Source organism: Bombina bombina, chromosome 1 (genome assembly GCF_027579735.1).
Source record: "Bombina bombina isolate aBomBom1 chromosome 1, aBomBom1.pri, whole genome shotgun sequence".
Taxonomy (NCBI): Eukaryota; Metazoa; Chordata; class Amphibia; order Anura; family Bombinatoridae; genus Bombina; species Bombina bombina.
This window is the reverse complement of record NC_069499.1, coordinates 75569530-75595061: the sequence shown is the minus strand read 5'-3', so window position 1 is coordinate 75595061 and position 25532 is coordinate 75569530. Positions and strand designations below refer to the sequence as shown.

General features: G+C 36.3%; 1 protein-coding gene across 3 annotated transcripts in view; it reads left to right on the top strand.

Annotated features, from left to right (window-relative positions):
* Positions 1–25532, top strand: part of EML1 (EMAP like 1) — a 167779-nt gene that overhangs the window by 60690 nt on the left and 81557 nt on the right. For 2 of the 3 annotated variants that reach the window (XM_053697472.1, XM_053697471.1), the window contains 2 exons: positions 2834–2968; positions 9679–9707. In XM_053697472.1, coding sequence (XP_053553447.1) covers positions 2834–2968; positions 9679–9707 — 164 coding nt within the window. Of the gene's footprint in view, positions 1–2833; positions 2969–9678; positions 9708–12320; positions 12348–25532 lie in introns of all 3 variants that reach the window. The other variant, XM_053697470.1, reaches the window with a different exon arrangement.

The following is a 25532-nucleotide window of genomic DNA, read 5'->3' as shown; positions in this document are numbered from 1 at the left end:
GAAGGCTGGATACAAGCTGGTCAATGTATAGCGATCAGCTGTAGGCTGGATACAAGCTGGTCAATGTATAGTGATCAGCTGAAGGCTGGATACAAGCAGGTGGTCAATGTATAGTGATCAGCTGAAGGCTAGATACAAGCTGGTGGTCAATGTATAGTGATCAGCTGAAGGCTGGGTACAAGCTAGTCAAAGTAGGAGGAAGCAAATATAACGGCATTATTATAAATGGGAAGGCCCTGAAAAAAATGGAAAAATCCATATGTTATTGCAGGTTTAAATATATAAACACCATGTCATAAACAACTAAGAACATTAGTATCATTATCATCCTCATCATCCATCCTCATCATCCATCTGCAGCACAAGAACATACTTTTGCCATGTCAAATGCGTCTGCTGCCAGCTTGCCGCTATCACAGGTGGACAGGTTCTAAAGTAGGGAACCCTGTCCGGTTTGTGATTTTATAAATGGGGCTGATGGAGAGAACTATATAGAAATATAAATAATATAATATACACAAAGCATGAAAACAAAAAAAGTTGCTAGCTTTTCTCAAACAAAAACATGCAGACTATAGATAATTAAGCCTCCTGCAATAAATCTTTTTCCCACCAAGATGAAAATTCCCCTCTTATCGTATGAAAGAATTTTGTAATTTTCCTTTTTAATTAGGACACAGTAATTGTACTTTCAGAGAATATTAATCTTTAGTCATTCTCCCATTAATTAAGTTTTACAATTTTTTCTATGAAACTTTTATATAGCACAGTTTAATAGGGAAGTGACGCATATTACCCAGCATGTTTGTCCAAACCTCACCAATTTAAGATGTTTTGTATCGCTTATCATTTTGTTGATTGCTTCTTTGTCTCATTTTGTGTCTGATACTTATATATACGTCTATGAATCTGACTTCTCTGTTGCACTCATTTTGTAAATTCTGCTTCTTTCCTGCTTCCATTCTGGCTGTAGCAAGTCTGTGCGTCTCTTGAATGCGTGTAAATTGAGTAAACCTGCCGCCAGGTAATCTTCCTTCCGTATCTGTCCTATCAAAGGATACATCTGATAGCAGTAAAATGTTAACCTCATTTTTATTATTTTTAAACCATGAATAAAATTGCAAATAATGTGTAAATAGTGTGTGTGTGTGTGTGTGTGTGTGTATATGTATGTATGTATGTATGTATGTACAGTGTATGTGTGTGTGTGTGTGTGTATATGTATGTGTGTATATATATATATATATATATATATATATATATATATATATATATCTAGCACTCTTATCTTGTTTCATCTACCGGGGTGCACTTTAAGCCAATCATATAAATATCTCAAAAAAGAAAGGCACTCTGTTGAAACCATTAACTACAGTAAATTTAATTTACATACAACGGAGAGTATATATATACAGGTAGCCCTCAGTTTACGCCGGGGTTATGTTCCAGAAGGAATGGTTGTAAATCGAAACCGTTGTAAATTGAAATCCAGTTTAAGTCAATGGGAAGTGAGGGAGTTAGGTTCCAGGCCCCTCTCAAAATTGTCATAAGTAACACCTAATACATTATTTTTAAAGCTTTCAAATGAAGACTTTAAATGCTAAACAGCATTATAAACCTAATAAAATAATCACACAACACAGAATATATAATTAAACTAAGTTAAATGAACAAAAACATTTGCTAAACAGCATTATAAACCTAATAAAATCACACAACACAGACTTCACTTGCATTTTTCTGCAAACAGTTATTTCTATGCATGTTCCTATGAAATCTGCTCGATAACTCAGGTCTGGTTAAACTGATTAATTTCAGCTTGCTTGGCTTTGCTGCAACACAAGCGGACAGCTCCACCTACTGGCTATTTTAATCAATGCACTGCTTCTCAATGCTTTTCAATAGCAGTCACATGACTGGAAAAAAAGGTTGTTATTCTGAAACGGTGTAAATTGAACCATTGTAAACCGAGGGCCACCTGTATATATATAACAAACTTTATGTGTTGCCTACACCAATGTGTACTCCCGACTTGGTGTAGGTAACGCATAAAGTTTGTCTGTTTGTATGCAAGTCTGAGGACGGGGGGCAACCACGAAAAACATTAACTATAGTAAATTTAATTTACTTATTACAACGGAGAGTGTGTGTGTATATGTGTGTGTGTATATATATATATATATATATCACACACATACATACATACATACACACACATATATATATATATATATATATATATATATATATATATATATATATATATATGTGTATACATACACGCATGCCAATCAGCAGTCAAAGTATGCTTGCACTATTTAACTTTATTTAATAAAAGAAAATACATTCTCAATATTATGATTGCGTTTATGTCTAAAATGCCCCCCCACCCAAGTATTTGACAAAAAAAAGGAATGTTGCACTAAGACATTCATTTAAGTCTTTAGTCCTCTTAAAGGTACATTCAATTTAAGTAAAACTTTTATTACGCAAATTTGATAAAAGAAATTATTTGGAAAGTTGTTTAAAATTATTTTCTTTATCCGATTCATGAAATATGTGAGTTTCATGTCACTTAAACGTTTAAATGTCGTGCCTGTTTGCATCAATGTCTTTGATTTTGTGTATTACCTGAATTATTGTTAAATAATTACTCTGGTTTTTTTTAAAAGTTATGTTTTATTAATATCAGTAACAATAGAACATTTTTGAGGAAAGTGTGTGTTTAAAATATACTGATAATTAAATCATGATCCATAAATAAATACCCACATTTTATGGGCTAAGGCTGACTTGGTCCAACTGTCTGATGGTTTTTATTCTCTGCTTTTAGCACAGTTAAAAGAACCAATTCAACTGAACGAATCTCTCCTGGAGGAAGAAGAGAAAGCACCGGAGATGCAAAAAACAACCGGAACCGGGCTGGGTCCACTAGCAGTTCTTCAAGTGGGAAAAAAAACAGTGAAAAGTAAATATCATGTGAACACTTTGTATTTGTTATTGTGTTAATAAGAAGAACGGTTAGCAAATTACAAATTCATGGGTAAGAAGCTTTTCAATTTCAACCGCCATATTTATAACTAGCTAGGGGCATTCTATTCCATCTTTTCTTAATGTGGCCTAATAAGTTCTCATAGACCTCTATACATGTTGGTTTATTATTTCCTGAGTCTAGTTTTACTGAGTGCTTAGTTTTAACCAGTTTACCATTTTTACTTCTATTATCAAATTTGCTTTATTCTTTAGTTATTTTTGAAGGAGCATTAATACACAACTGTGAGCTAGATGAACAAATCTGGTTAACCAATGACAAGCTGCATATATGTGCAGCCAACAATAGTCAGCTAGCTCTCAGTAGTACATTTTGTGCTCCTTAAACTACCTAGCTATGCTTTTCAACTAAGAATATAAAAAGAGTAAAGCAAATTAGATAAGAGGGTGCAATTTTAAACTGCTTTTCATTTTACTTTATCTGAGTCTTGAATGTTTAATTTTGACTTTATTGTACCTTTATGCAGTGGAGTCTGCTTTGGAGCCCTTGAGGTGGTAACAAATCACCCCAGTGATGCACAAGACCTTTCGTGTGCAATAATAAATGTGTCCTCTGCTTGCCACAAAATGAACAGGTTCCCTAGCTGAGAACATTGTCCAGCCTTCTAATGATAAAGTGGGTGCAATGTGCGTGACTATTCAGCGTGAGTGTTAGTAACATTTGCATATAATGTCTCTCTTGAAAAAGAAGTGTTTATCTTATCAGATTTAATGTTAAATTGCCTAGATTAACGGATGAACAATTAGTTTGTAATTTCTCTTTTAAAATATTTAAAAGTTCAAAATCAGCACAGAATACTAGTATGTCTAGATGAGACGCATGGCTAGACAATATTTAAAATGGCTCTTGGTGTAAGAAAGTGAGTGTTCCTTGAAATGTCTGTTTTCCTGCTGGCCTAAGCAGTACATATATTTGTAAAGAATTTAATCTTAAACAAAATTCATTATAAAACAGAGGCTGGCAAATGTGTATTCGTTTTATGAGGCAAACAAGGGATTTTTGTATAATTGGAACTGTAGAAAAATTAGGGGGGTCAGAAGTAAAATTATAGGAATTATGGCTGTCTTAATCTTGGGGTTTACCAAGCCCTGTTATTAAAATGTATAGGCCATTTTTTCCTCACAAGAATTTAAAACGTGCAAGCACATAACTTGCTTTCTTCATTCCTCCAAGATTTAATTTGGAGAATTGGTGAGTTGTGAGCTTAGAGAGCTTCTATTTGTAGATTCCATGTACTTTTTTACATCTAATCTATTATCATCGTTGGCACCTTTTTAAAGACATTTCATTTTGAAACAAGACATAGGTTGTTTCTTTTCATTGGCTTAACATTACAAAAACATTTGTTTATTATTGGTAGGAATTGTATCTATAGTTTTTAAATGTCCTATGAATAATAGAATTAAGCCAGAGTCTCATAATGGTCATTTCTTTAAAACTTATACTTGGATGTGTATGTTACTGCCCACGAGAAAGAACTATATTTCTTTCATACAGGTGGTGAGAGTCCACAATCCATTACTGCTGGGAATTACTCTTTCTGTCCACTAGGAGGAGGTAAAACAATTCTCAAACCCCAAGAGCTCTATAAAACCCCTCCAACCTTATTGGTAATCAGTCTTGTCTTTGCCTCCACTGGAGGAAGGTGAAGAAAGCAGGTTCTTCTGATATTCTTCTGTTAGATGGATTCTCAGACTGATTTGAGGCCCATTTCTTCTCAGAGCTGCTTTTAGACGGAGAGATTTATTGGGAGTATGGGGTACTGGCACAATTACTTCTCTATGGGAGCTATTATGTTTCAGCACTGGTTTGGCTATCTACTGGATCCTGGTTAGAAGATGTTCAGTAGGTAGGTGCATATGGGTAAGTACATAGTTTTTTTTTTATTTAGGGACACTCATTTAGCCAGTATGGCTATGTAGTTTGTACACTTTTGTACTCTGTAGCCTGGGGACAGTATTTATTATATATTTGTTTTGTATGGCTCTTTTTAGTTTATACGACTCTATTCGCTTATAAAAAAAAAAATTAGATATCATCTAAGGGTAAATTTTAAAGCTCCATAATCATTACTGTTCCTTTTGTCAGGGTAAGGAACAAGAATCTTCTTTCTCCTCTCAGAAACAAGGATTTTCCAATTCAGCATGGCAGCCTATTTTTTAAATTAGAACAAATCTAAACCATTTAAGAAACCTACTCCCTCATCCAAGATAGCATGAAGGTGCATATTCTGGCAGGGGGCACGTTACGCCTTCCTCGGGAGGTTTTGTTCCAGTCTGTTCTGGATCCCTGGATTTTGTAAATAGTTTCTCAGGGTTATCGAATAGGTTTCAGGGTGAAGCCTCCCAGGGGAAAGTTTCTTCTCTCATGCTCCTTTAAAGCAAAGCCATCTTTCAGTCCGTCTCTGATCTGGAATCCCACCCTGGGTGTCATTGTCCTAGTTCCAATTTTGGAACAGGGATTGGGTTTCAATCTCTTCATTATTCCAAAGAAGGAAGGGACTTTCAGTTAGGTTTTGGATTTTAAAGACCTGAACAAGTTTCTCAGGGTTCCTATTTTCAAGATGGGAACTATTTTATTTATTTGTGCATCAAGCACAAATAATGTCCTTCTTATGCATTCCTGGACAAACATTTTCAGTTTGATGCTTTTCCATTTAGTCTGGCTACTGCTGCCAGAATATTTTCAAAAGTTCTCAGTACTCTCTTGTCTGTAAGCCTAGGAATATTTTTGTTTCCTTTCCTGGTTAATATCTTGGTACAGGCTCCATCATTTTATTTAGCAGTATCTCACGCCAACAGATTTTTTTTTTTTTCTTCAGCAGCATGGTTGGAGAATCAATTTTCCTAAGAGTTCTATTGTTCCCCAGTCCAGAGTAATTTTTCTGGGTGTCCAGAAAACCTCAGTTTCTATGAGACTCTTTCTGACCAATCAAAGGTTAAAGCTGTTTTCAGCTTGTACAACCTTAAATCTGTTCTGTGTCTTTCAGTAGCTCTTTGTATGGAAATCTAGGCCTTCTGTTTGTTGCATCAGATGTGTTTTTTTTTTTTTTCTTTTCATTTTTTTTTTTTTTTTTTTTTTTGTTTTTTATGAAGTCTCTTCAGCTTTGTATGCTTCGGCAATGATGCAGGGACCATACTCTGCTTCTCAGAGGATTTATTTGGATTCCAAGGCTTGGTGGCTGGATCATCACTCCATTATTCTGGGGGCTTCTTTTGTTTGTCCTATTTGGACTGTGATCTCATTAGATGCAAGTTTTTTGGGCTGGGGTCTCAGGAGTCAAGGTTACTAATAAATGTTTTAGAACTCAAGGCCCTTCAGAGTTGGCACCTGTTGTAATGGGAGTTTTATCTGCATTTTCAGTCCGACATTGCTACAGCAGTGCCATGCATTAATCATCAGTGGGGGAACTCGCAGTTCCTTAGCCATGAGGGAAGTATCTGATTCTTACCTGGGACGAGGACAAATGTTGTCTAATCTCTACAGTTTTTATTTTCCAGGGGTAAGTACCTGGGAAGCAGATTTTCTCAGTCTTCAGTCCCTGCATTACAATGAATGCTTTCATTATCTTCATGTTTCTATTAGTTTGTGATTCTTTGGGGTCTTGTTCCTCATTTAGCTTCTCAGGTTTTTTTTGCGAAGTCCAGGGAGCCTCAGGCAAAGTTCATGGATGCTCTTATAGCTCCTTGCTTTCATTTAGCCTATATATTTTTTTTCTACTTTGGATCTTTTTCCAAAGATGATTGCTAGGATCAAGCAGGATAGTTCATCTGTGATTTTTATTTGTTCCGGCCTGGTCCCCGTAAAATCTAGTTTATGGATATAGTGCAGATGTCTAGTTGCCCTCCATGGCCCCTTTCTCTGCATCTAGATATTCTGCCTCAGGATCCGTTCTATTATCAGGATCTCAAGTTTGTAAACTTGATGGTTTTGAGATTTAGCAGTTAGTTTTTAGTCGGAGAGATTTCTTCTATTTCTGTAGTTAAATCTTTGTTTTAGGCTTAACCTGTGACCAGGAAGGATTTCCATAGGGTATGGAAGGCTTTTTTTCCTGGTTTTATGCTTTTTCCTAGTTTTCTTTTAGAAGTCATAGGATTCTGTATTTTCTTCAAAGAACTGATGGATACATCCACTTAAACCTGGAGTCAGTTTTTGTCTTTTTCTGTTGTCGTTTCACAGGAAGATTGTTAATATTCTCAATTTATGTTTTGTTCTGGCTTTAGTTAGTTTTAAGCCTGTCATTAAGCCATCCTTGGAACCTTCATTTTTTTTAAGGTTTTTATTTTAGGCTCCTTTTATTTTTTGAGCAGATGCATATGTGCTTTTGTCTTGTAAGTTTTGTTTCTTTTGGCAATTTTTTTCCGTTAGAGTTTGAGTTGTCCGCTTTCTCTTCTGTCTCTTCTTATCTTTTTTTTTTTTTTGTCTAGAGTGGTGTCTTTGGACAATATAAATTGAAAATAGTTGTTCCTCCTTTTTGTCCTAAGATTTATATACAGACAATTTTCCATAATTTGACTTTGTAATTTTTTTTTCTGCGGGCTATATAGGATTTCAGATAATCCTTTAGTCTGGTATTTTTTTCTGGTTGTAGAAAAGGACAAGTTTGCTACTGCTTTGTCTTTGGCTTCTTGGTTCAAGCTTTTTTGTTTTTCCATTTCAGTTGGTTTGCTACAGTTTGGGTTTTTTAGAATGGTCTTTCCATTAACCAAATTTGATAGACCACTATCAGGTCTTACTTGCATACTTTTATTCGCAGTCTCTGGTGGGAAGTCCTTCAAGCAGTAATCTCTGCTTGATTTAGTATTCATATTTATATTTTTTTGTTTGTGTCATGCTTGTCTCGCCCTTATTTCTCGTGGACTTCAGTACTTGGGTATTGGTTTCCAGGAGTAATGGATTATGGACTCTCGCCACCTGTTTAAAAGAAAACATAATTTATACTTACCTCATCAATTCATTTCTTTCATGGTGGTGAGGGTCCCCAATCCTGTTGTGTTTTTTTTTATTATTATTATTATTATTATTATTATTATTATTATTATTATTATTATTATTATTCTGATTTTTTTTTTTTTTTTTCCCTTGCTCCTTTTTTGCTCTTATTTCTTTTCGGACCTGCTCTTATTTTTTTTTTTATTTAACGCCTTAACAGATCAAAGTAACTTCACAATCAAAATTTGCATTTTGATCATATGTTTCAAATTATTTTATTTTTATTATTTTTTTTACAAATTTGAGAGCTATGAAACCCCAGGGTATCCCATCAACAATGACTTAATTTGGTTTATTAAATAAAGAATGTCTTACTTAAATTTCAGTTTGGTAACCGCAACTCTGAAGATCTGCGTATGAAATAAATTATTTAAAAGAATAAAAAGGTCAAAATTGAAATGTGCGTGAATACATTTAAATTTTGTATAGAATATTTTTTTCTAATAGAAGTATATATATAAAAATGCTTCTATTCTGGTAAGTTATTTCTGGTTTTCAGTGGCATACGTACATATGCTGTGAAGGCCGTGCTCCAGTGTTCGGGCTCAGAAGGCTGGTGGTGGTATAAATTGTCCTACACAAGCCACCACGGACTCTGAGAGGAGTGTTGTTTGTATGCTGGTACAGAGACACACTCAGCATATGTTCGTATGTAAAAACACTACTTAGTATTTCACTTCTGACCTTTCTTGTATACAAAGTATTATTTTTAGATCATTCCTTTTACAACTTCCTGTAGTATTATTTATACACTTAAAAGAACAACTTTTTCCTGCTCATACTTTGTTTTCCCATTTTAATCAGTGGCATGCGCTTTACAAATATTTAAATAAGGAAATGAGCATTTCAACAAAAAGTTGCTTTATATATATAGTGTTAAAATGCAGGGGGAAGATTCTATTTGCAGTGTGTTATGTATAATTTATTGCTTAATTTTTTGCTACTGTTTTTAGTTGCTTGCAGACACCTGTCCCACAGTTTGTGTTAGGCTTGGGTAGGTTCTGCCAATGTTTAATGATCTCTAGTCAGCAGATCACTGTTTGGTATGTTGCTAATGTACATCTTATTTTGGAATAATTTATGATCAAGAATAACTGGAAAAAAAGCCGCCAGTTGATTAAAATACCTTCCGTTTTAGAATGATGGTAAACTTTAGACGTTTTAAAATCGGGTCGATAACATTTATATTTTACTGGGACTTTAATAGATAACTTCTAATGAAGATGCACTGTAACTTACTTTTTAATCTAGCCGCGCCATTCTAATCCCTCATGCTCTGATCGCCCACTTCAAATTTTTTTGTTGTTTTTGTTCTCCAGTCGACGCACTAGCTACAACAAAAGTGCAGTACAGCTAGAGCGTTGTTTGGAGATCAGTACAAACCATTAGCTCACTAAAGTGGGCGTCCGGAGCAACAAGGTATTATTATGGCACAGCTAGATTAAAAAGTAAGTTACAGGACATCTTCATTAGAAGTGATCAATTTAAGTCCATCTAAAATATCTCTTGGACTCTGAACCGGATTTCAAAACCTGTAAAGTTTAACATCACTTTAATACAGTTTACCTTGACGTTTGAACTTTTCAATTATGATAATACTTAATTCATTACATGAATTCAATTCTGTATTTCAGCAAACCCAAGGAGCCTATGTTCTGCGCTGGTGAGTCCTAATCTGTATTTTATATTTGCTCTTATTGTGAATCTAGTCACTGTTTGCCCTGCAATTTATAAATAAAGGATTATATTTTTGCATAAATCAAAAGTCTAAACTAATAATTTTTCTATTTTTTTTTTTTCAATTTATTGTAAATTCTAGGGCTGTATACATTGATAGGTTTATACCACAATATTATCATTTTTATTGAGCTTGTAGATGACTCTGTAAACCAAATAAAGTTTTAAACCACTAAATATTGGTAATACATTATAATATGGGATCTACCTATAGGAAATCACTAGTGTACAACGGTATCTCCTTTGCTTACAAAGTTAGTTTTACTTTGGTTTGACTGATGAGCACAACTGCAATAGCCTGGCTACCACTTACCATAGTACTGTACTGTGCTCCCTAACCCAAAGAATATCTCCCTGACATGAATGAGTCGGTGTGAGAGAAGACCTAATCTCAAGAAGGCAAAGCCCGGTGTGAAGATGTGGAGCCTCACAAAAGGGCACCTGTAAAGAGTTAACGGGAGACCAGCTTGAAGACAGTTGCAAGCCCAGGTGGAAAACCCAATAGCATTGCGAGTGTAGCCCTACTCTTGTAGTTGTGCCCAGCAGTTTAATGTCATTTATAAACAAAACAAGCACACACTTTGCCATTGCGTGGTGCTCCTATCTACAGCCGTGGTGTTATCACAGCTATTTTATAGTACTTTGCCATTGTGACCTGAAAATAATTTCTTTATTTAGAGAATGTGCAAGGACTGTTTTGCATCATTTTATAAAGCCGTACGCTTTTCTACGAGAAATGAGTAATCTTTGTTTAAAGTGTTTGCAGCATATACTAAAGTAATATGGGTATTGGTAACTATACCGTAACACACTTGCTGTATCAGACCTTATAAAAGCATTTCATAAATGTTAATCAATTCTAGTTTTATACAATTTCTAATCTATTGTTGGCAGCCTTGGGGGTTTGGCGGGTGCAACCAATCGGTTTCTTTGGTAAACTGTAAAAACGGGCTTGACCTTTTCAACATCAAGCTTAGAGAAGATCAGGAGCGAGCTACATGGTCAGGCAATGGTGTTTGTATATAGATAAATGTAGAGTAACCTTAATAGATTGGGGCCATAGTTACAATTTAAAGAGCTTCTGCTTTCTGGTTCATGTATTTGTCCGCACTGCACTAAATTATGTTTTTTTTTTATTGTTATAGTGCTTTTAACTTTCTCTCTGTATGCCCCTTTCCATGGATATATTTGCAGTGGAACTTAACAGGGGAGCTTTCTTTACACACGAGGTCCACTCAGCCTTTCATCCTTCCAAGGTTGATAAAATGAGCAGCGCCTTGAGACCCTTACGGGTGATTAGCCGCGCTTTACAAGTACCCAATACATACAATACATACTCTAAGCTTGTTTATATATACTGCTTCTTCAGCAGTAACCTTTGTCTTCTCGTTTTTTTTCTCCCTTTCTAGTTTTCTCTGTCTTTCTCTGTCACTTTCTTCCATTTTTCACTCTCTCACTTAGCTGTTTCTCTCTTGTGTTCTCTAGCGGTCTCGCTCTTTCCCTTGCTTGCTGTCTCACTCTTTCCCTTGCTTGCTGTCTCGCTCTTTCCCTCGCTTGCTTTCTCGCGCTCTCTCTCTCATTCTCTCTCATTCTCTCTCTCTCTCTCTCTCTCTCTCTCTCTCTCTCTCTCTCTCTCTCTCTCTCTCTCTCTCTCTCATATTCTCTCTCTCTCTCATATTCTCTCTCTCTCTCTCATATTCTCTCTCTCTCATATTCTCTCTCTCTCATATTCTCTCTCTCTCTCTCTTTCATTCTCTCTCTTTCTCTCTCTCTCTCTTTCATTCTCTCTCTTTCTCTCTCTTTCTTTCTCTCTCTCTTTCTCTCTCTCTCTCTCTCTCTCTCTCTCTCTCTCTCTCTCTCTCTCTCTCTCTCTCTCTCATATTCTCGCTGTCTCTCTTTCTCGCTCTCTCTCATATTCTCGCTGTCTCTCTTTCTCGCTCTCTCTCGCGCTCTCGCTCTCATTCTCTTGCTCTTTTGCTCTTTGGCTTTCTTGAGTCATTGTCTCAACACTTTGCTAAATTATCCAATGTATTTCTCTTGCTATCTCTGCCTTCCTCAAGCTCTTTCTTTTTTTCACGCATTCTCTTTGTCACATTCTCTCTATTTATTTTGTTCTCTAGCTGTCTTTCTCTTGCTCTGTCGCTCTCCTTTTTATCTTACTCCCTCTCATTGTTTTTGAAATAGCTTAACAGTGTTTTTATCATTTTATTAATGTTTTTTTGTGTTTTTTTTTTTTTTTTTAAAGAGTCAATGACTCTCAATAACTTGTTAAACCATCTAGTGTTTGTTTTCAGCAAATGCTTTACATATAATCTGTTATCAGATGTACAAAATATATGCAAGTATCAGACTTCCCTCTTGATTCTTAGGCTGTAACCTTCAATCAATTTGTTGTTTTAATAAGCAATTGTTCTTGGCATGTCAGTGTTCGGTTTATCCTATGTAAGCATCCTAGTTCTATTGATGCTTTAACGTGACAGTGAGGCTGCTATAAACATGTCTTTACCCAGAATTCTGTTTCTGTCTCTGTAATCACAAGGGAAGCGCCGTGTGACTCACTGCAAAGGTAGGATCCACTTATTAAACTTCATACGCTCTCTGAGCAGCACGGTTGCCAAGGTGACTAGGGCTTCCTGAACCTGTTTCAGCGCTATATGGACCAGCAATATATTGTTGGCCCATTAATCACAGAACGAATAACAATCCCCACAAGATATGTAATGTCTAATTGGCTGTCTCCCTCCTAGTTTCCCTTGGGGAAGTGGCTAAATGCTTGTACGTTTCCTTCCCCCCCATCCCCACCCATGTAATGCATATATTGGAAGAGAAAACTCATCTCATTGAGAAGTCTGTTTAATCTTGGCAGATAAGACGTTGCTCGCTCAGAGAGCTGTATGTGTGATGTGCGCACTGTGCTTAGGAAAACAAATCCCTAAATTTAGAAACTAGCGCCCTTTGTAGGTACCCAGATGAGCTTGCTTTTGTAGTGATTTCCTCCTAATGAACTTGTATCAGACATCAAAGTCGATCTGTGTTTTACAATTAAACATTTCATGGGTAAAATTTCCTGAATGTAGAGTTCTTAATCAGAACGTGGCCTATGTCTTTCACATTTATCCACTGAATTGCACTTTGCAATGAGTTGGCTCAGTGTAAATCTATTTATATTTATTAATGCAATCTAGCCCATAGTTACTGCTTTTCTTTCCGGTTGTTAATATATCCTCTTTATTTAAAATATGTTGTACAAACCACATAAATCTAACAAACCAACCAGAATATATAACATGGCTATATAGCTGTGTATTATTATTATTTTTTTTACCCAAAAGCAGAGAGTGTATTTTATTGTTATTTAGGTGGGACTAAGAACCTGTGTGCTAGATTGGCGCACCAGTTTTATTTTTTTTAATATTATTTCATAGTCCTAGTTCTTCATTTTTAATTCTACCGATCACAGCATGTCTGGTATCAGAATTAATCAAAATGCACCATTAAAGGGATTCTTTTAACACATTCAAGTCCATCACAGGGACAGAGGGAATTCTGCAAGCTGATTTAGTGTCATTAAAAAAACATGTTGAAAATTAAACATATATTTTCAAGCCACAATGAGCCTCAGAGGGAAAATCACTGATTGGTCCTCAGATATTAGAAATATGTGTTAATAATCCACTTCTACCTCTAAGGAGAGTGTAGAATGACTTGATTCCATCTTTGTTCAAAAACTATTGTGGGTATTCTTTAGTTTGACAGTATATGCATTACGACTGAAGAGTTCTAAATTATTTTTAAGAGACTTTAAGAGTGTGTAATATGCTCTGGCTGTATAGCTCCAGCATACCATTTTTAAGAATATTGTTTGTCTCTGTGCGTCTGTCTATCTATCGTTTGTGTGTGTATATAAGTAGAAGAGATAAACACTACAATTACAATAACTATAATACTAGATGATGGGTGAGTGCTTAGCATTTATCTCTTCTACTTACTTCTACATACTTTTCAAGCACCCCCAAGTTGATTGGATAAAGTGAGAGTGCACTATCTTGTGCATTGTGGATTTATAATGTGTGTGTGTGTGTATATATATATATATATATATATATATATATATATATATATATATATATATATATATATATATATATATATATATATATATATATATATATATATATATATATATATATATATATACACACACTCACAGCCTTAGCAGATCCTTCCTTACAGTCAGGCCAGGTATTTTTTTATTGCGCTGCAGTCTCTACTGTGCATGACTGCATCGGACAAACATACCTGGCCTTTTAAAATATAGGATAATATCCACTGCTTCATTCATTACTTGTGGGAATTAAGAATCTGGCCACCAGGAGGAGGCAAAGACACCCCAGCCAAAGGCTTAAATACCTCTCCCACTCCCCTCATCCCCCAGTCATTCTTTGCCTTTCGTCACAGGAGGTTGGCAGAAAAGTGTCGGAAGATTCGGAGTAGTCTCTTATGGAGGGTAGTACTCTTCGCAGTGGGACTGGAGTTTTAAGTAGTCCTGTCAGCCTCTCAGTGAGAGAATAGGTGAAACTTAGAGTCTGGAGATGCAGGGGGACTTCTGCAAAACCATACCGACTCATATTAACAGCTCCTTAAGCAATCAGCGTTGACGAGTTTCGCTGCCTGCTTTCTGCTCCCAAGTCCATGTCAGGAGTGATGCTACTAACCTGTCGCACTTGAAAGGCCGTTTGATTTTTTTATACACGTATGATTACGCCAGAAGACAGGGTCACAGTGTGACTCCTTTTATCTGTATAGAATCGAGGGTTAATATCTCCCGAGATGGATCTTATATGTTTATTTGATTTTATGCTGCTTTTATGTGTGAGATGTTATGGGCTCATGGGCTGTTATGAAATATACAGGTTTCACTTTCACTTTAGAAGCCATGCAGCTTACAAGCTTGGCGTGCTTTTTCTCATAGCAGGGACGGTCCTGCATTGTGCACCATATGATTCTTCCCTCTTTCCTGACCAGGTGTCTATCAGAGAGGAGTCCTAACTCTCTGTACTGTTTGGGTCATGGGAGGTGGTGAGTGCTCAGCCATTGGAATATAAAGGTGCAGTTTTTTTGAATAAAATGTTTTATTTTTTATAGTTCTCCGGTTATTGCACTAGCGATGGAGGATTCTGTTACTTAGAGGGCCCTGTATTCCTAAAGAGTAATGCCTGTTTATAATGTGAGGAGGCCTTACAGCCCCCTCAATTATGTTGTATATTTGATACCACTGAGCCATCCACCTCTTAGGAGTTGTGGTCCAGTAAGGTGCATACCCTACATGCTTATCTCTCTACACATGCAGTTTCCCGTTGCATTGCTGATCCTCCATCTGGAGGGGGCCATTTTTCACCAGACGTTACTGCGCAGCTCAGATGGCGGTGTCTGTGTCCTTTAATTCTTTACCTTGCCCTGCTAAGCGCAATCGAAAGGTTACGTATTGCACTTCTTTCCAGAGTACTTCAGATAATTTATTGGCTTTAACTGACAGGGTTATCAGAAGATGAAGTTCTTTCTGAGACTTCAGAGTATGAAACACTCTAAACCTCCGGCTGCGGAGGAACCAGGTTTTTTAGTTTTAAGAATTTGTGCTTTCTTCTAAAGGAAGTTTTTTGGCGAATTCAGTGGTTCCAGGGGGCAAATTGCCTGAGGAACCTTTCATTCCTAAATTGGATAAAGTTTGAGGACAGGGTGGTACCTTATCCTTCCCTGCTCCGGTTAGATGGCGAACATATTAAGAATGAATGGGACTGGATTGTTCCTCTCTTCTCCCTTTAACAAATCGTTCCCGGCCCTGGACTCTCTATAGAGTTGTGAGGTTCCATCCCTAAAAGGGATGGAGCTATCTTCACCCTTGCTATACGTATTACTATCCCGGTTGAGGATAGCTCTTCGTTTTAAGAGCCCATGGATAAGGGATGGAAACTCTGTTAAGAAAGTTGTTTTTAACATATGGGATATTTGTTTCAACCGGAGGCAGACGTTGCCGCGGTTGCTGGAGAAACTACCTTCTGATTTGACTCCTTATAGGATTGATCGGGGTGGTGATGTCCTCTCGACGTTATTTAGGAAAGATTTACGGCCTTGAGGGTTGCTAATTCTTTTATCTGTGATGCTATTAGGCAGATTATTCGCTTAAATGCTAAGGCTTCATTCAGCCTTTTCTGTTCAGGTCTGTCAGGCTCTGGCTGAAGTCATGGTCTGCGGATATGACTTCTAAGTCTAGACTTCTTTCCCTCCCCTTTAAGGGAATGATTTTGTTTGGTCCAGGCCTGGACTTAATTATCTCCACAGTCACAGTGGGCAAGGGTGCCCTTCTACCGCAAGAGAATATAAACGAGTCTAAGGACAATTTTCGTTCTTTTCGTTTTGATAAAGCCTGTGTCAGCAGTCCTCCACTAAGCCTGAGCAAGCCAAGAGCTCTTGGATGCCCGGCTCAGTCCTGTAATAAATCCAAGTGGAGCAAGAAGCCCGCGGAGTCTAAGTCGGCATGAATGTGCGGTCCCCGGTCCTCTTCTGGATCGTGTAGGGGGCAATCTGTCTCTCTTTTTAGTCGCTTGGTTCAGGGACGTGCACCTAGAGGTCATAGCTCAGGGTAACACGATAGGTTTCAAGTCTCTGCTACCCAAGGGCAGTTCAGCCTTTTTGGGGTGCGTACGGGATCTGTTCTCTTAGGAGTTATTGTCCCGGTACCTATCGCAGTGAGAGGTTTGGGATACTATTCAAACCTTTTTGTGGCTCTTCCCCTCGTTCCAGAAGTGCAGTTCATGACCATTATAGATCTGAAGGATGCTCCCTTCACGTACCATTCCTCAAGGACCACTTCCAGTTCCTAGGGTTTGCGTTCCTGGACCAGCACTTCCAGTTTATTGATCTTCTGTTTGGACTAGCTGGTATAATGGGGAGCATAACTGGCTCTGTGTAGTTGATCTCGGCCAACGCGGCATTCTCCAAGTAGTTTTTTGGAGAGTGGACCATTCGGAATTCTCCTCTGTCTTCTTCGATCCCATGGATGGAAGATAAACCTAGAGAGAGTTTTTTTCTTGTATCAAGTACCAGGATGAAATTCCTGGGTACTAGAATAGTCTCCATAGACATGAGATTTTTTATTTTTTTTTAACCTTTATTTATCATGATTTTTTCCATACATAAAACACTCAAAAGAGAAAAAAACTAAAAGAAAACAAACAATACCAAATAAAAAATCGAACATAGAGTACTGAAATAAATTTTGTGGAGTCACAGCTCCCATAATATCAGTAGTTTTAAAGGAAACACTGTTCTACTCCACACATAACCGAGATAAATAATTCTACTGCACAATTCAACTCATATATTTATATCACCAATGTTACTCTTAATGACTTAATGATGTACTTTTTCTTGATTTCCGACTATTTGGACAGAAATCTGCCCTGATCCAGAATATTACTTAGAAGTCTCTTAAAAAAAAAAAGTACACAAATATAACAGGAGAAAAAAAAAGAGTTAAATCCCCCATCAGGCCTAACTCATACCTCTCAATATAGGGAAATCCATTCTGAAGGGAAATGATTTAACAAAACTAACTCTGCAAAAGAGTCTGAACTCAAATACGGGGATAAGATTTGTTTCTGGATAGCACATGAATAAGATTTAATTATTGGTAACCAGCCAATTAGAAATTTCTTTTTTTTTTTTTCCCGAAGCGGTCTGTAAATGGTAAGATTCAAAAATAATCTGGCCTTGAATTTCTTTAAGTATCATAGGAAAAGAAGGGGCCTTATGGGTTTTCCAGTTTATAAATATCAAATGTCGTACAATCATAATAATAGTATTAACCATATTGGCATATAAACTTGGACTCGAATGTTGAGTATATAAAAAAAAAAAACATAGATTCTAACGTAAATCTAAATGAAAAATTAAATAAGTTGGAGACCCAGAACCCAACTTTTTGCCAAAGTTGAGCAATCTTAGGACAGTACCACATCATGCGGCACAAATCTGCTGACAACAATCGACAGCATGAACATTTAAATCTTTATTAGGAATAAATACAGGAACATTTTGCAAAGGATAGAGAAGACGTGGAAAAATAATTGATTTTATAAGGTTAACCCTAGCCATTACTGAAAGAGGAAAAGATGCCCATAGTGCCAAGTCAGATTTTATCCTGTCTAACAATGGGGGAAAATTCAAACTATACCATTTTTTAGGATTTATATGAATTGATATACTTAATGGTATCACCTGCACTAAATTGATGTTTTTGTAAGCTGCCAGGCAGTTTTTTGATCCAGAGCAATTCACTTTTTTTTTATAGTTAACCCTATACCCTGAAAAAAGACTAAACTCTTGAAGACAGTTCAAAATCAGAGGGATAGATTGCCTTGTATTGTTAAGGAACAGCAATAGATTGTCAGCATAAAGTAACAATTTTAATGTCTGGGAACCTAATACAATGCCTGTCATCTTCTCTCTTAATTTAATAGCTAGTGGTTCAAGTATGATATTAAATAGGAGGGGTGACAAAGGACACCCTTGCCGTGTTCCTCGTTTCAAAATAATTTTATCAGAAAGAGAATTATTGATCAATAAGTAGGATATTGGGGAGCTATATAGCTTCTGAACAAATTGTAGAAATTGATTTTTAAATCCAAACTTGATTAAAGCATTAAAAAGATAATCCCATGCAATAGAATCAAAAGCCTTTTTGGCATCTTGAGTGAGAATTGCTATATTCTGGTTCTTATCCTTATCAATTTTTTCCATATTCCAATAATAGTCTATAAAAGTAAACACACTCCGTATATGTTTAGTAGAATTTCTAGTTAACATAAAGCTAACCTGATCCTTAATGTGCTCAAGCGGAACAGCAAGCCTTTTGGAAATAATAGATGACAAAATCTTATAATCCGTATTTAATACAGAAATAGGTCTATACGAGGCCGGGTCTTCTGGGTTTTTTCCTTTCTTCAATATTAATGAAATATTTGCTGCAGAAAAGTACGTAGATATGGGATCTTTAGAAGAAAAATAGAAATTAAATAGTTTACATAGTGGGATCTTTAACTCTTGTATTAATATCTTATAAAATTCTGCCGGGATACCATCCGGCCCTGCCGCTTTATTAAGTTTAAGATGTTCTATTGCTGTGCAAATTTCTTCCTCAGTAATTGGAGTATTTTTAAGATTAAACATTCTTCCTCAGAAATCTTAGGTGTCTGTATACTCCGCCAGAAATTCTCCTGACTATCAGGGTTGCTAACTATATCGGTATACAAGAATTGAAAAAAGTAAAAAAAACTTTGATAATCTGTTTGGTTTCCATGTATCTATTATCACCTCTTTGGATAGCTGGAATATAATTTCTTTTTTTTCTATTTTTTGTAAATCTAGCAAGGTGCTTCGCAGAACCGTGGAACCCCCTAAAATGGATATTGATTTTTGCTTCCTGTTCTAATTATTTTTGTTTAAAAAAAATCTCGTTTTTTTCTAGCTTCAACATATGTATTTCAATTAGAACTTGATTGTTCTATCAGATATTTTCTATAGCCATTTCTCACCTGATTAGTATATTGGATTTCTGCCGCTTTTTTTTTTTTGTTCAGAATACTCATATATGCCTTTATTTCACCCCAAAGTACCGCTTTCGCAGTTTCCCTGAAAATCTAAATTTTATTAAAATACTCAATATTAATATTTGAAAAATCTTTCCACCTCTGTTTTAGTTTGAGCAAAAATTTAACATTATGGAGCAGAAATCGTGGGAAAAAAAATCTAGGTATTCTGTTCTCAATTCTTTATAGAGACAAAAAAGTAAAATAAATCGCTGCATGATTCGATATTGAGATATCATTAATGGTCGTAGATAGTTTTTGGATAGAGATTCTGATATTAAAAATAAATCAATTCTGGAAAAAAAAAATTTTTTTTAAAAAGATGGAGGTGAGGAAGACAAACAGTGATGTAAGTCTATCTGAATGAATTAGGAAAACTACTACAAAGACAGGTAAAGGGAAGAAAATAAATGAAATAAGAGAATTTTTTTTTTAAGTTTTCTTTTTTTATATACTTTAATTCCACTATTTCAAGCCAAGACTATATCAACCTCTGATGGCTTTAAAATGGAAGCATCTTTCTCTGAGCAGAGCGCCGGGCGAGATGAGTTAAAAATATAATCTAGCTATGCAAGTTGCGCAGTACTACGCAACGTGCGTAGGGATATTGAAATTTAACTTCTCAGTCAGTTTTCACTGATGTCCAGCCAGGCATTGTAGGGAGTTGTAGCGCGTCGGGGGTGACACCATCAGAGGAGATTAATTTCTGCTTGATGGTGTCAAGGACCACCAACATCTTCTCATGGACTACCAGTGGTCCATGGACCACTGGTTGGTGACCGCTGCTCTAGAGCTTGGGTATTTGTTCCCACAAGTAATGAATGAAGCAGTGGAATCTTCTCCCATTAAGATGGAACACATAAATTATGCTTACCTGATAATTTCATTTCCATCTGTGGAAGGAGAGTCCACTGCTCCTACCCGTTTCTCCGGGGGGCGAACCTAAATTTAATATTATTCTTTTGGCACCATTTATACCCTGACATTTCTCCTACTGTTTCTTGTTCCCTTGGCAGAATGACTGGTGGATGAGGGGAGTGGGGGAGGTATTTAAGCCTTTGGCTGGGGTGTCTTTGCTTCCTCCTGGCCAGGTTCTTAATTCCCACAAGTAATGAATGAAGCAGTGGACTCTCCTCCCACAGATGGAAATTAAATTATTAGGTAAGCATAATTTATGGGTAATAAAGGGATTATCTCTTTAAACAGTAAAAATTCTGGTGTAGACTGTCCCTTTAAGTGTTTTGTGAATCCTTGTTCACTTTGTGTGTGTGTGTGTGTGTGTGTGTGTGTGTATGTATTATGTGTTAGTGTAATACTTTGCAATACTATATAAATAAAATATTATTATTATGGGGTCAGCACCTCTGATCTGCGCGTGTGACACACAGGAGCCAGTAAGAATATTTAGGAGCCAGGCATATATTTACAGTTTTTTTACAGACAGTTAGATTTGTATATAGATATATGGAGAATAGCCCAAAAAGTTAGGAGACAGGGGTAAAATTCTAGGAGCCAATGGCTCCCAGTCTCCTGGGTTTGTCGAGCCCTGTTTTAAGTTATGCTGGAGCTATACGTACTAAACATTTGTATATCAATTGAAGTCCGGTTAATGACACTGCTTGCATAAACCCTCATTACAGCTTCATATGTAAAATTGTCTTTAGCTAAATAGATTGCACTTTAGATGAGTGATAAATTACAATTTGTCTCTTTTGTGTGTGTGTCTCCTTTTTCTACTGCTCCCATTGGTGACCACTGTGCATAAGTATGCACACAATGCTCACACCAGTATGCCTGGGTGACTGACTGGGCTATATAGAAAAAAATATTGTATTAAAAAGTGTAGTTCAGCTAAAGTGCAAGTTATTTTTAAGAGACACTAAATAAACATATTTTATTATTCAAATAGAGGAAACAATTAAAAAAAAAACTTTCCAATGACTTTCTATTATAAAATTTACTTCATTCTCATGTTCTTCTTTGTTGAGTGTAGGCAGCGTGCATGTATTAGGCAAACTTCAGTGGTTTTGCAAGTATGCTTCTGAACACAAGATGGCAGCAGTGTTTCCACAATGTATAACATTGTGAAAAGCATTCTTGCCAAACCGCTGCCATAGAATTCTCCAGAAACCTGCACACACCTGATTACATCTCTGCTTTTCAACAGTTCATACATAGCAAGAGAGCATAGAAGTAAATCGGAAACTTTCATAAATTTGTATACTCTAAATCATGAAAGAAAAATATTTCACGTCCCTTTTTAAGCTGGTCAATTTTACACCATAATATTTGTATGTGTTTTAATGATCCCTTTAAATGCTTCCATTTGTTGGAGTCTACTCCATATGCTGCATTACAACTATAACATAGAATTTAATATTTAAGTTATGTAGATGGCTTAATATTGACAGATAATAACTTTTAGAGAATCTGACACTGAGCTACCTGCATGCGTAGGACATTTATGCCTTACTACATTAAATGGAATCTCTCTCCACGGTTTCTACAAGGTTTAATAGCAACTTTAGATATAGTTACTGGTTTTTCTTTTATTTATTAGAAGCAATTGTTGATGGTTTAAAAGTGAATGAGCAATTTCTCCTCGTTTCAGAGAATGCACTTGCAAAGCAATCCCTGTGCTGCAAATATCAGTGCGTTTTGTTAAAGGGATATGAAACCCAACACTTTTATGATTCAGATGGAGCATGCAATTTCAACAACCTTTCTAATTCTATTATTGAATTTTCTTTGTTCTCTTTTGTTGAAAAGCAGGAAGGTAAGATCAGGAGCGTGCACTATTTCCTGGCATGTTTCTCCAGAAACCTAGCTAGGTATCTCTTCAACAAAGAATACCAACGGAACAAAGCAAATTTGATAATAGAAGTAAATTTGGGGGGGGGGGGGGTTAAATTGTATGCCCTAACTCACACAAACATTTTTTGGGGGCTTCATATCCCTTTAAATTATGTATAACATATATTAGGACCGTTAAATACAGTAGTATTGCATAATCTGCTATAAGCAATCACATTGTAGCATGGCAGTGTTCACTCCAGCATTCATATGGGTGTAATAAGTATCATTTTAAAGAGGTAAATTACAGCAAAAGCAGGCAAAAATAGGTGATTGTGAATTGCATATTTGTTGTTTTGTTGAAATTATGGGAGATTTTGAGATTAATGTCCCTTTAAACACCCTCTTAATTGCTTAAAGGGACATTTAAACATTAAATTAATCATTGCTTAAAGGGACACTGAACCCAAAAAAAAATAATTTTGTGATTCAAATAGAGCAGGCAATTTTAAGCAACCTTTCTAATTTTACTCCTATTATCAAATTTTCTTCATTCTCTTGGTATCTTTATTTTAAAAGCAATAATGTAAGTTTAGATGCCAGCACATTTTTGCTGAACAACCTGGGTTGTTCTTGCTGATTGGTGGATAAATTCACCCACCAATAAACAAGGACTCTCCAGAGGCCTGGACCAAAAAAATAGCTTAAATGCCTTCTTTTTCAAATAAAGATAGCAAGAGAATGAAGAAAAATTGATAAAAGGAGTAAATGATAAAGTTGCTTAAAATTGCATGATCTATCTGAATCACGAAAGAATAAATTTGGGTTCAGTGTCCCTTTAAATTATGTATTCAGAGCAAAGATTAGCCTGAGAATAATTTGCACATGTATTTTTAAAAATTACGTTAGTTGCTTAAATATTGAAAAAATAAGGGTAAAGGTAATGTTCAGAAAGCATTGGGCATCACCATATTGTAACATAGGTACACTGAGTCCAGTTAGGAATGGTTATTAACACGAATTGGAAAGCCCACACTATTCAGAATTAAATTACAGTAAAGGAGAATAAAATAAATAATGAAAGAATATGGCACAGTTGTTTCACTGCATGAAATTAAACCATTTATATTAATATCTTGAGGTGTTTAATGTCCCTTTTAAGAAAAGCTGCTTTTGGAAATCTGAGTGTCCTCTGCAAAACTCTGAACAATTTGAAATTGGAAATATTAACAACTGTGCATGAGCTGGAGGAAATTAGCGAAGTCTGTGATTGGCTGCAGGGAACACATCCAAAACATGAATTGGTTTCAAATGTGAGCCAAAGATTTTGACTTTCTTCATAATTTCCTTTAGCTTTCTAGTAACCCATAGTCCTGTACCTTTTATCTGTGAAAGGAACAGGGAACCTTCATATATCAGGTAGAATAAATGTACTTTATCTTTTAATTCTTTGTCCAAAAGCATACCCAGGTAGGCTCCGCAGCAGTGCACTACCGTAAGCTAGCTGCTGATTGGTGTACATACATATGCCTCTTCCCATTGGCTCACGAGGTTCAGATAGGTTCTAGCAATGCGTTTCTGCTCTGGGCATTGCAGAGGATAAACTCGAGTGTTTTATTATTGCACTATTACATATAACACATTATAGCATTTTAGTTTTACACTAGTGAATTAGAATTTGAGATCTTGCTTTATTTTTGCAGCACCCGTATCTACTGACCTGACCCGATATGTATCTATAAAGCTTTAAAGGGACATGAAACCCAAAAATTTTTATTTTATGATTCAGAAAGAGCATGCACATTTAAACAACTTTTTATTTACTTCTATTACCTAATTTGCTTAGTTTTCTTGGTTTCCTTTGTTGAAAAGCATACATAGGTAGGCTCAGGAGCTGGGAGCTAGCTGCTGATTAGTGGCAAAATCTTTGGCTTACAGATGTGTTCAGCTAACTCCCTGTAGTGCATTGCTGCTCCTTCTATAAAGGATACAAAGAGAGTGAAGCAACATTGATAATAGAAGAAATTTGGAAAGTTGTTTAAAATTGTATGTTCTGTTCTATTGGGATTTCATTTCCCTTTAAAGAAAAGCAGATTATTAAACCTAAAAAACTGCTTCTTAACAGTAAAAGAAGCTTTCAGAAGATGCATTAAACCCTGTATGATTCCTGGTGAAAGAGACCATGCGTAGTTATTTATTTCATTTAAAACAATGGTTTTATTTTCATGACTTTACGTTTCTTTATCAGCATGCAGATGCTTGTCATGATCATTTTCTTTGCTTTTTATAAAATGTTTCTTGTGTTAAGGACTTCTGGCAATGTGACTAAAACAGTGAGATGTGCAGGTGCTTACAGTGCCATTGGATAGAGGGGGTACGGCAAGTACAGAGTTATTTTATAGGAAAACCATTACACCAAGCAATGCGTCTTCAGGGGGAAGTGCCAGGTTGCAGTTTGTATACAATAACCCTAAATAAAGCAGGCAAGATGTTGGTATTCTGCCATACTGTATAAAATGGGAGGGCAATAAACCTTTCCAGTGCAGATTCACTGTGAAACAAGTGTTTGTGTCCTGGCTTTCCTTAAAAGGGGCGTTTGGTTGTAATGCTAAGGTGCTGTGGTTTGTTAGAGCATTTGATAATTGGTGAGTTTATCATACCATATGTTTTTTAAAGGTACGTTACTCTTGCTTTTGTGCTTATCCTGCACTCCCTAGAGAGGCGTAAACTGCAAATCAAGCAGCAGGTTGCTTTTTGGCTGCTCTAGGAAGCTTAGGACAAAGGGTTTTATTTACGAAGGCATGAGGTGTCCCTAGGCAAATAGGGACATGGCCAAGTGAGCCAGTTGGGTAAGGCATATGTGCATAGCCACCAATCTCCATCTATGTCCTGCTCAGAAATTGTACAGCACAGAGTTTAACCCCTTTTATAGTTTTAACCTGTGTTTAACCCCTTAAACCTACTTAGTAACAAGCATTTGTTAAATGATAAAATGTTGTAATAAATTAGAGCATTGTATTGTTACAATAGAATGTCCCTTTATGCAGTACAAGTGCACAATAATCCAGCTGCCCCCGTCTCTGTATGAACATCCCGTTGTTTCATTAAATGGTTACATGTCTCTGTACGGCTGTCCATCCTTTTTATCTAGTAACTGTGCAGGTATTGCTGGCTTCCCAACTGCTCGAGTCCTGTGAGAACCAGACCCAACCAATCGAAGAGCCGCAGCAAGAATCCTCCCGTCCTGAATGTGGACAAATGTCAAAAGACATTCCCAACCAACTGTCTTTACCATTGTCTAAAAGTTCAAG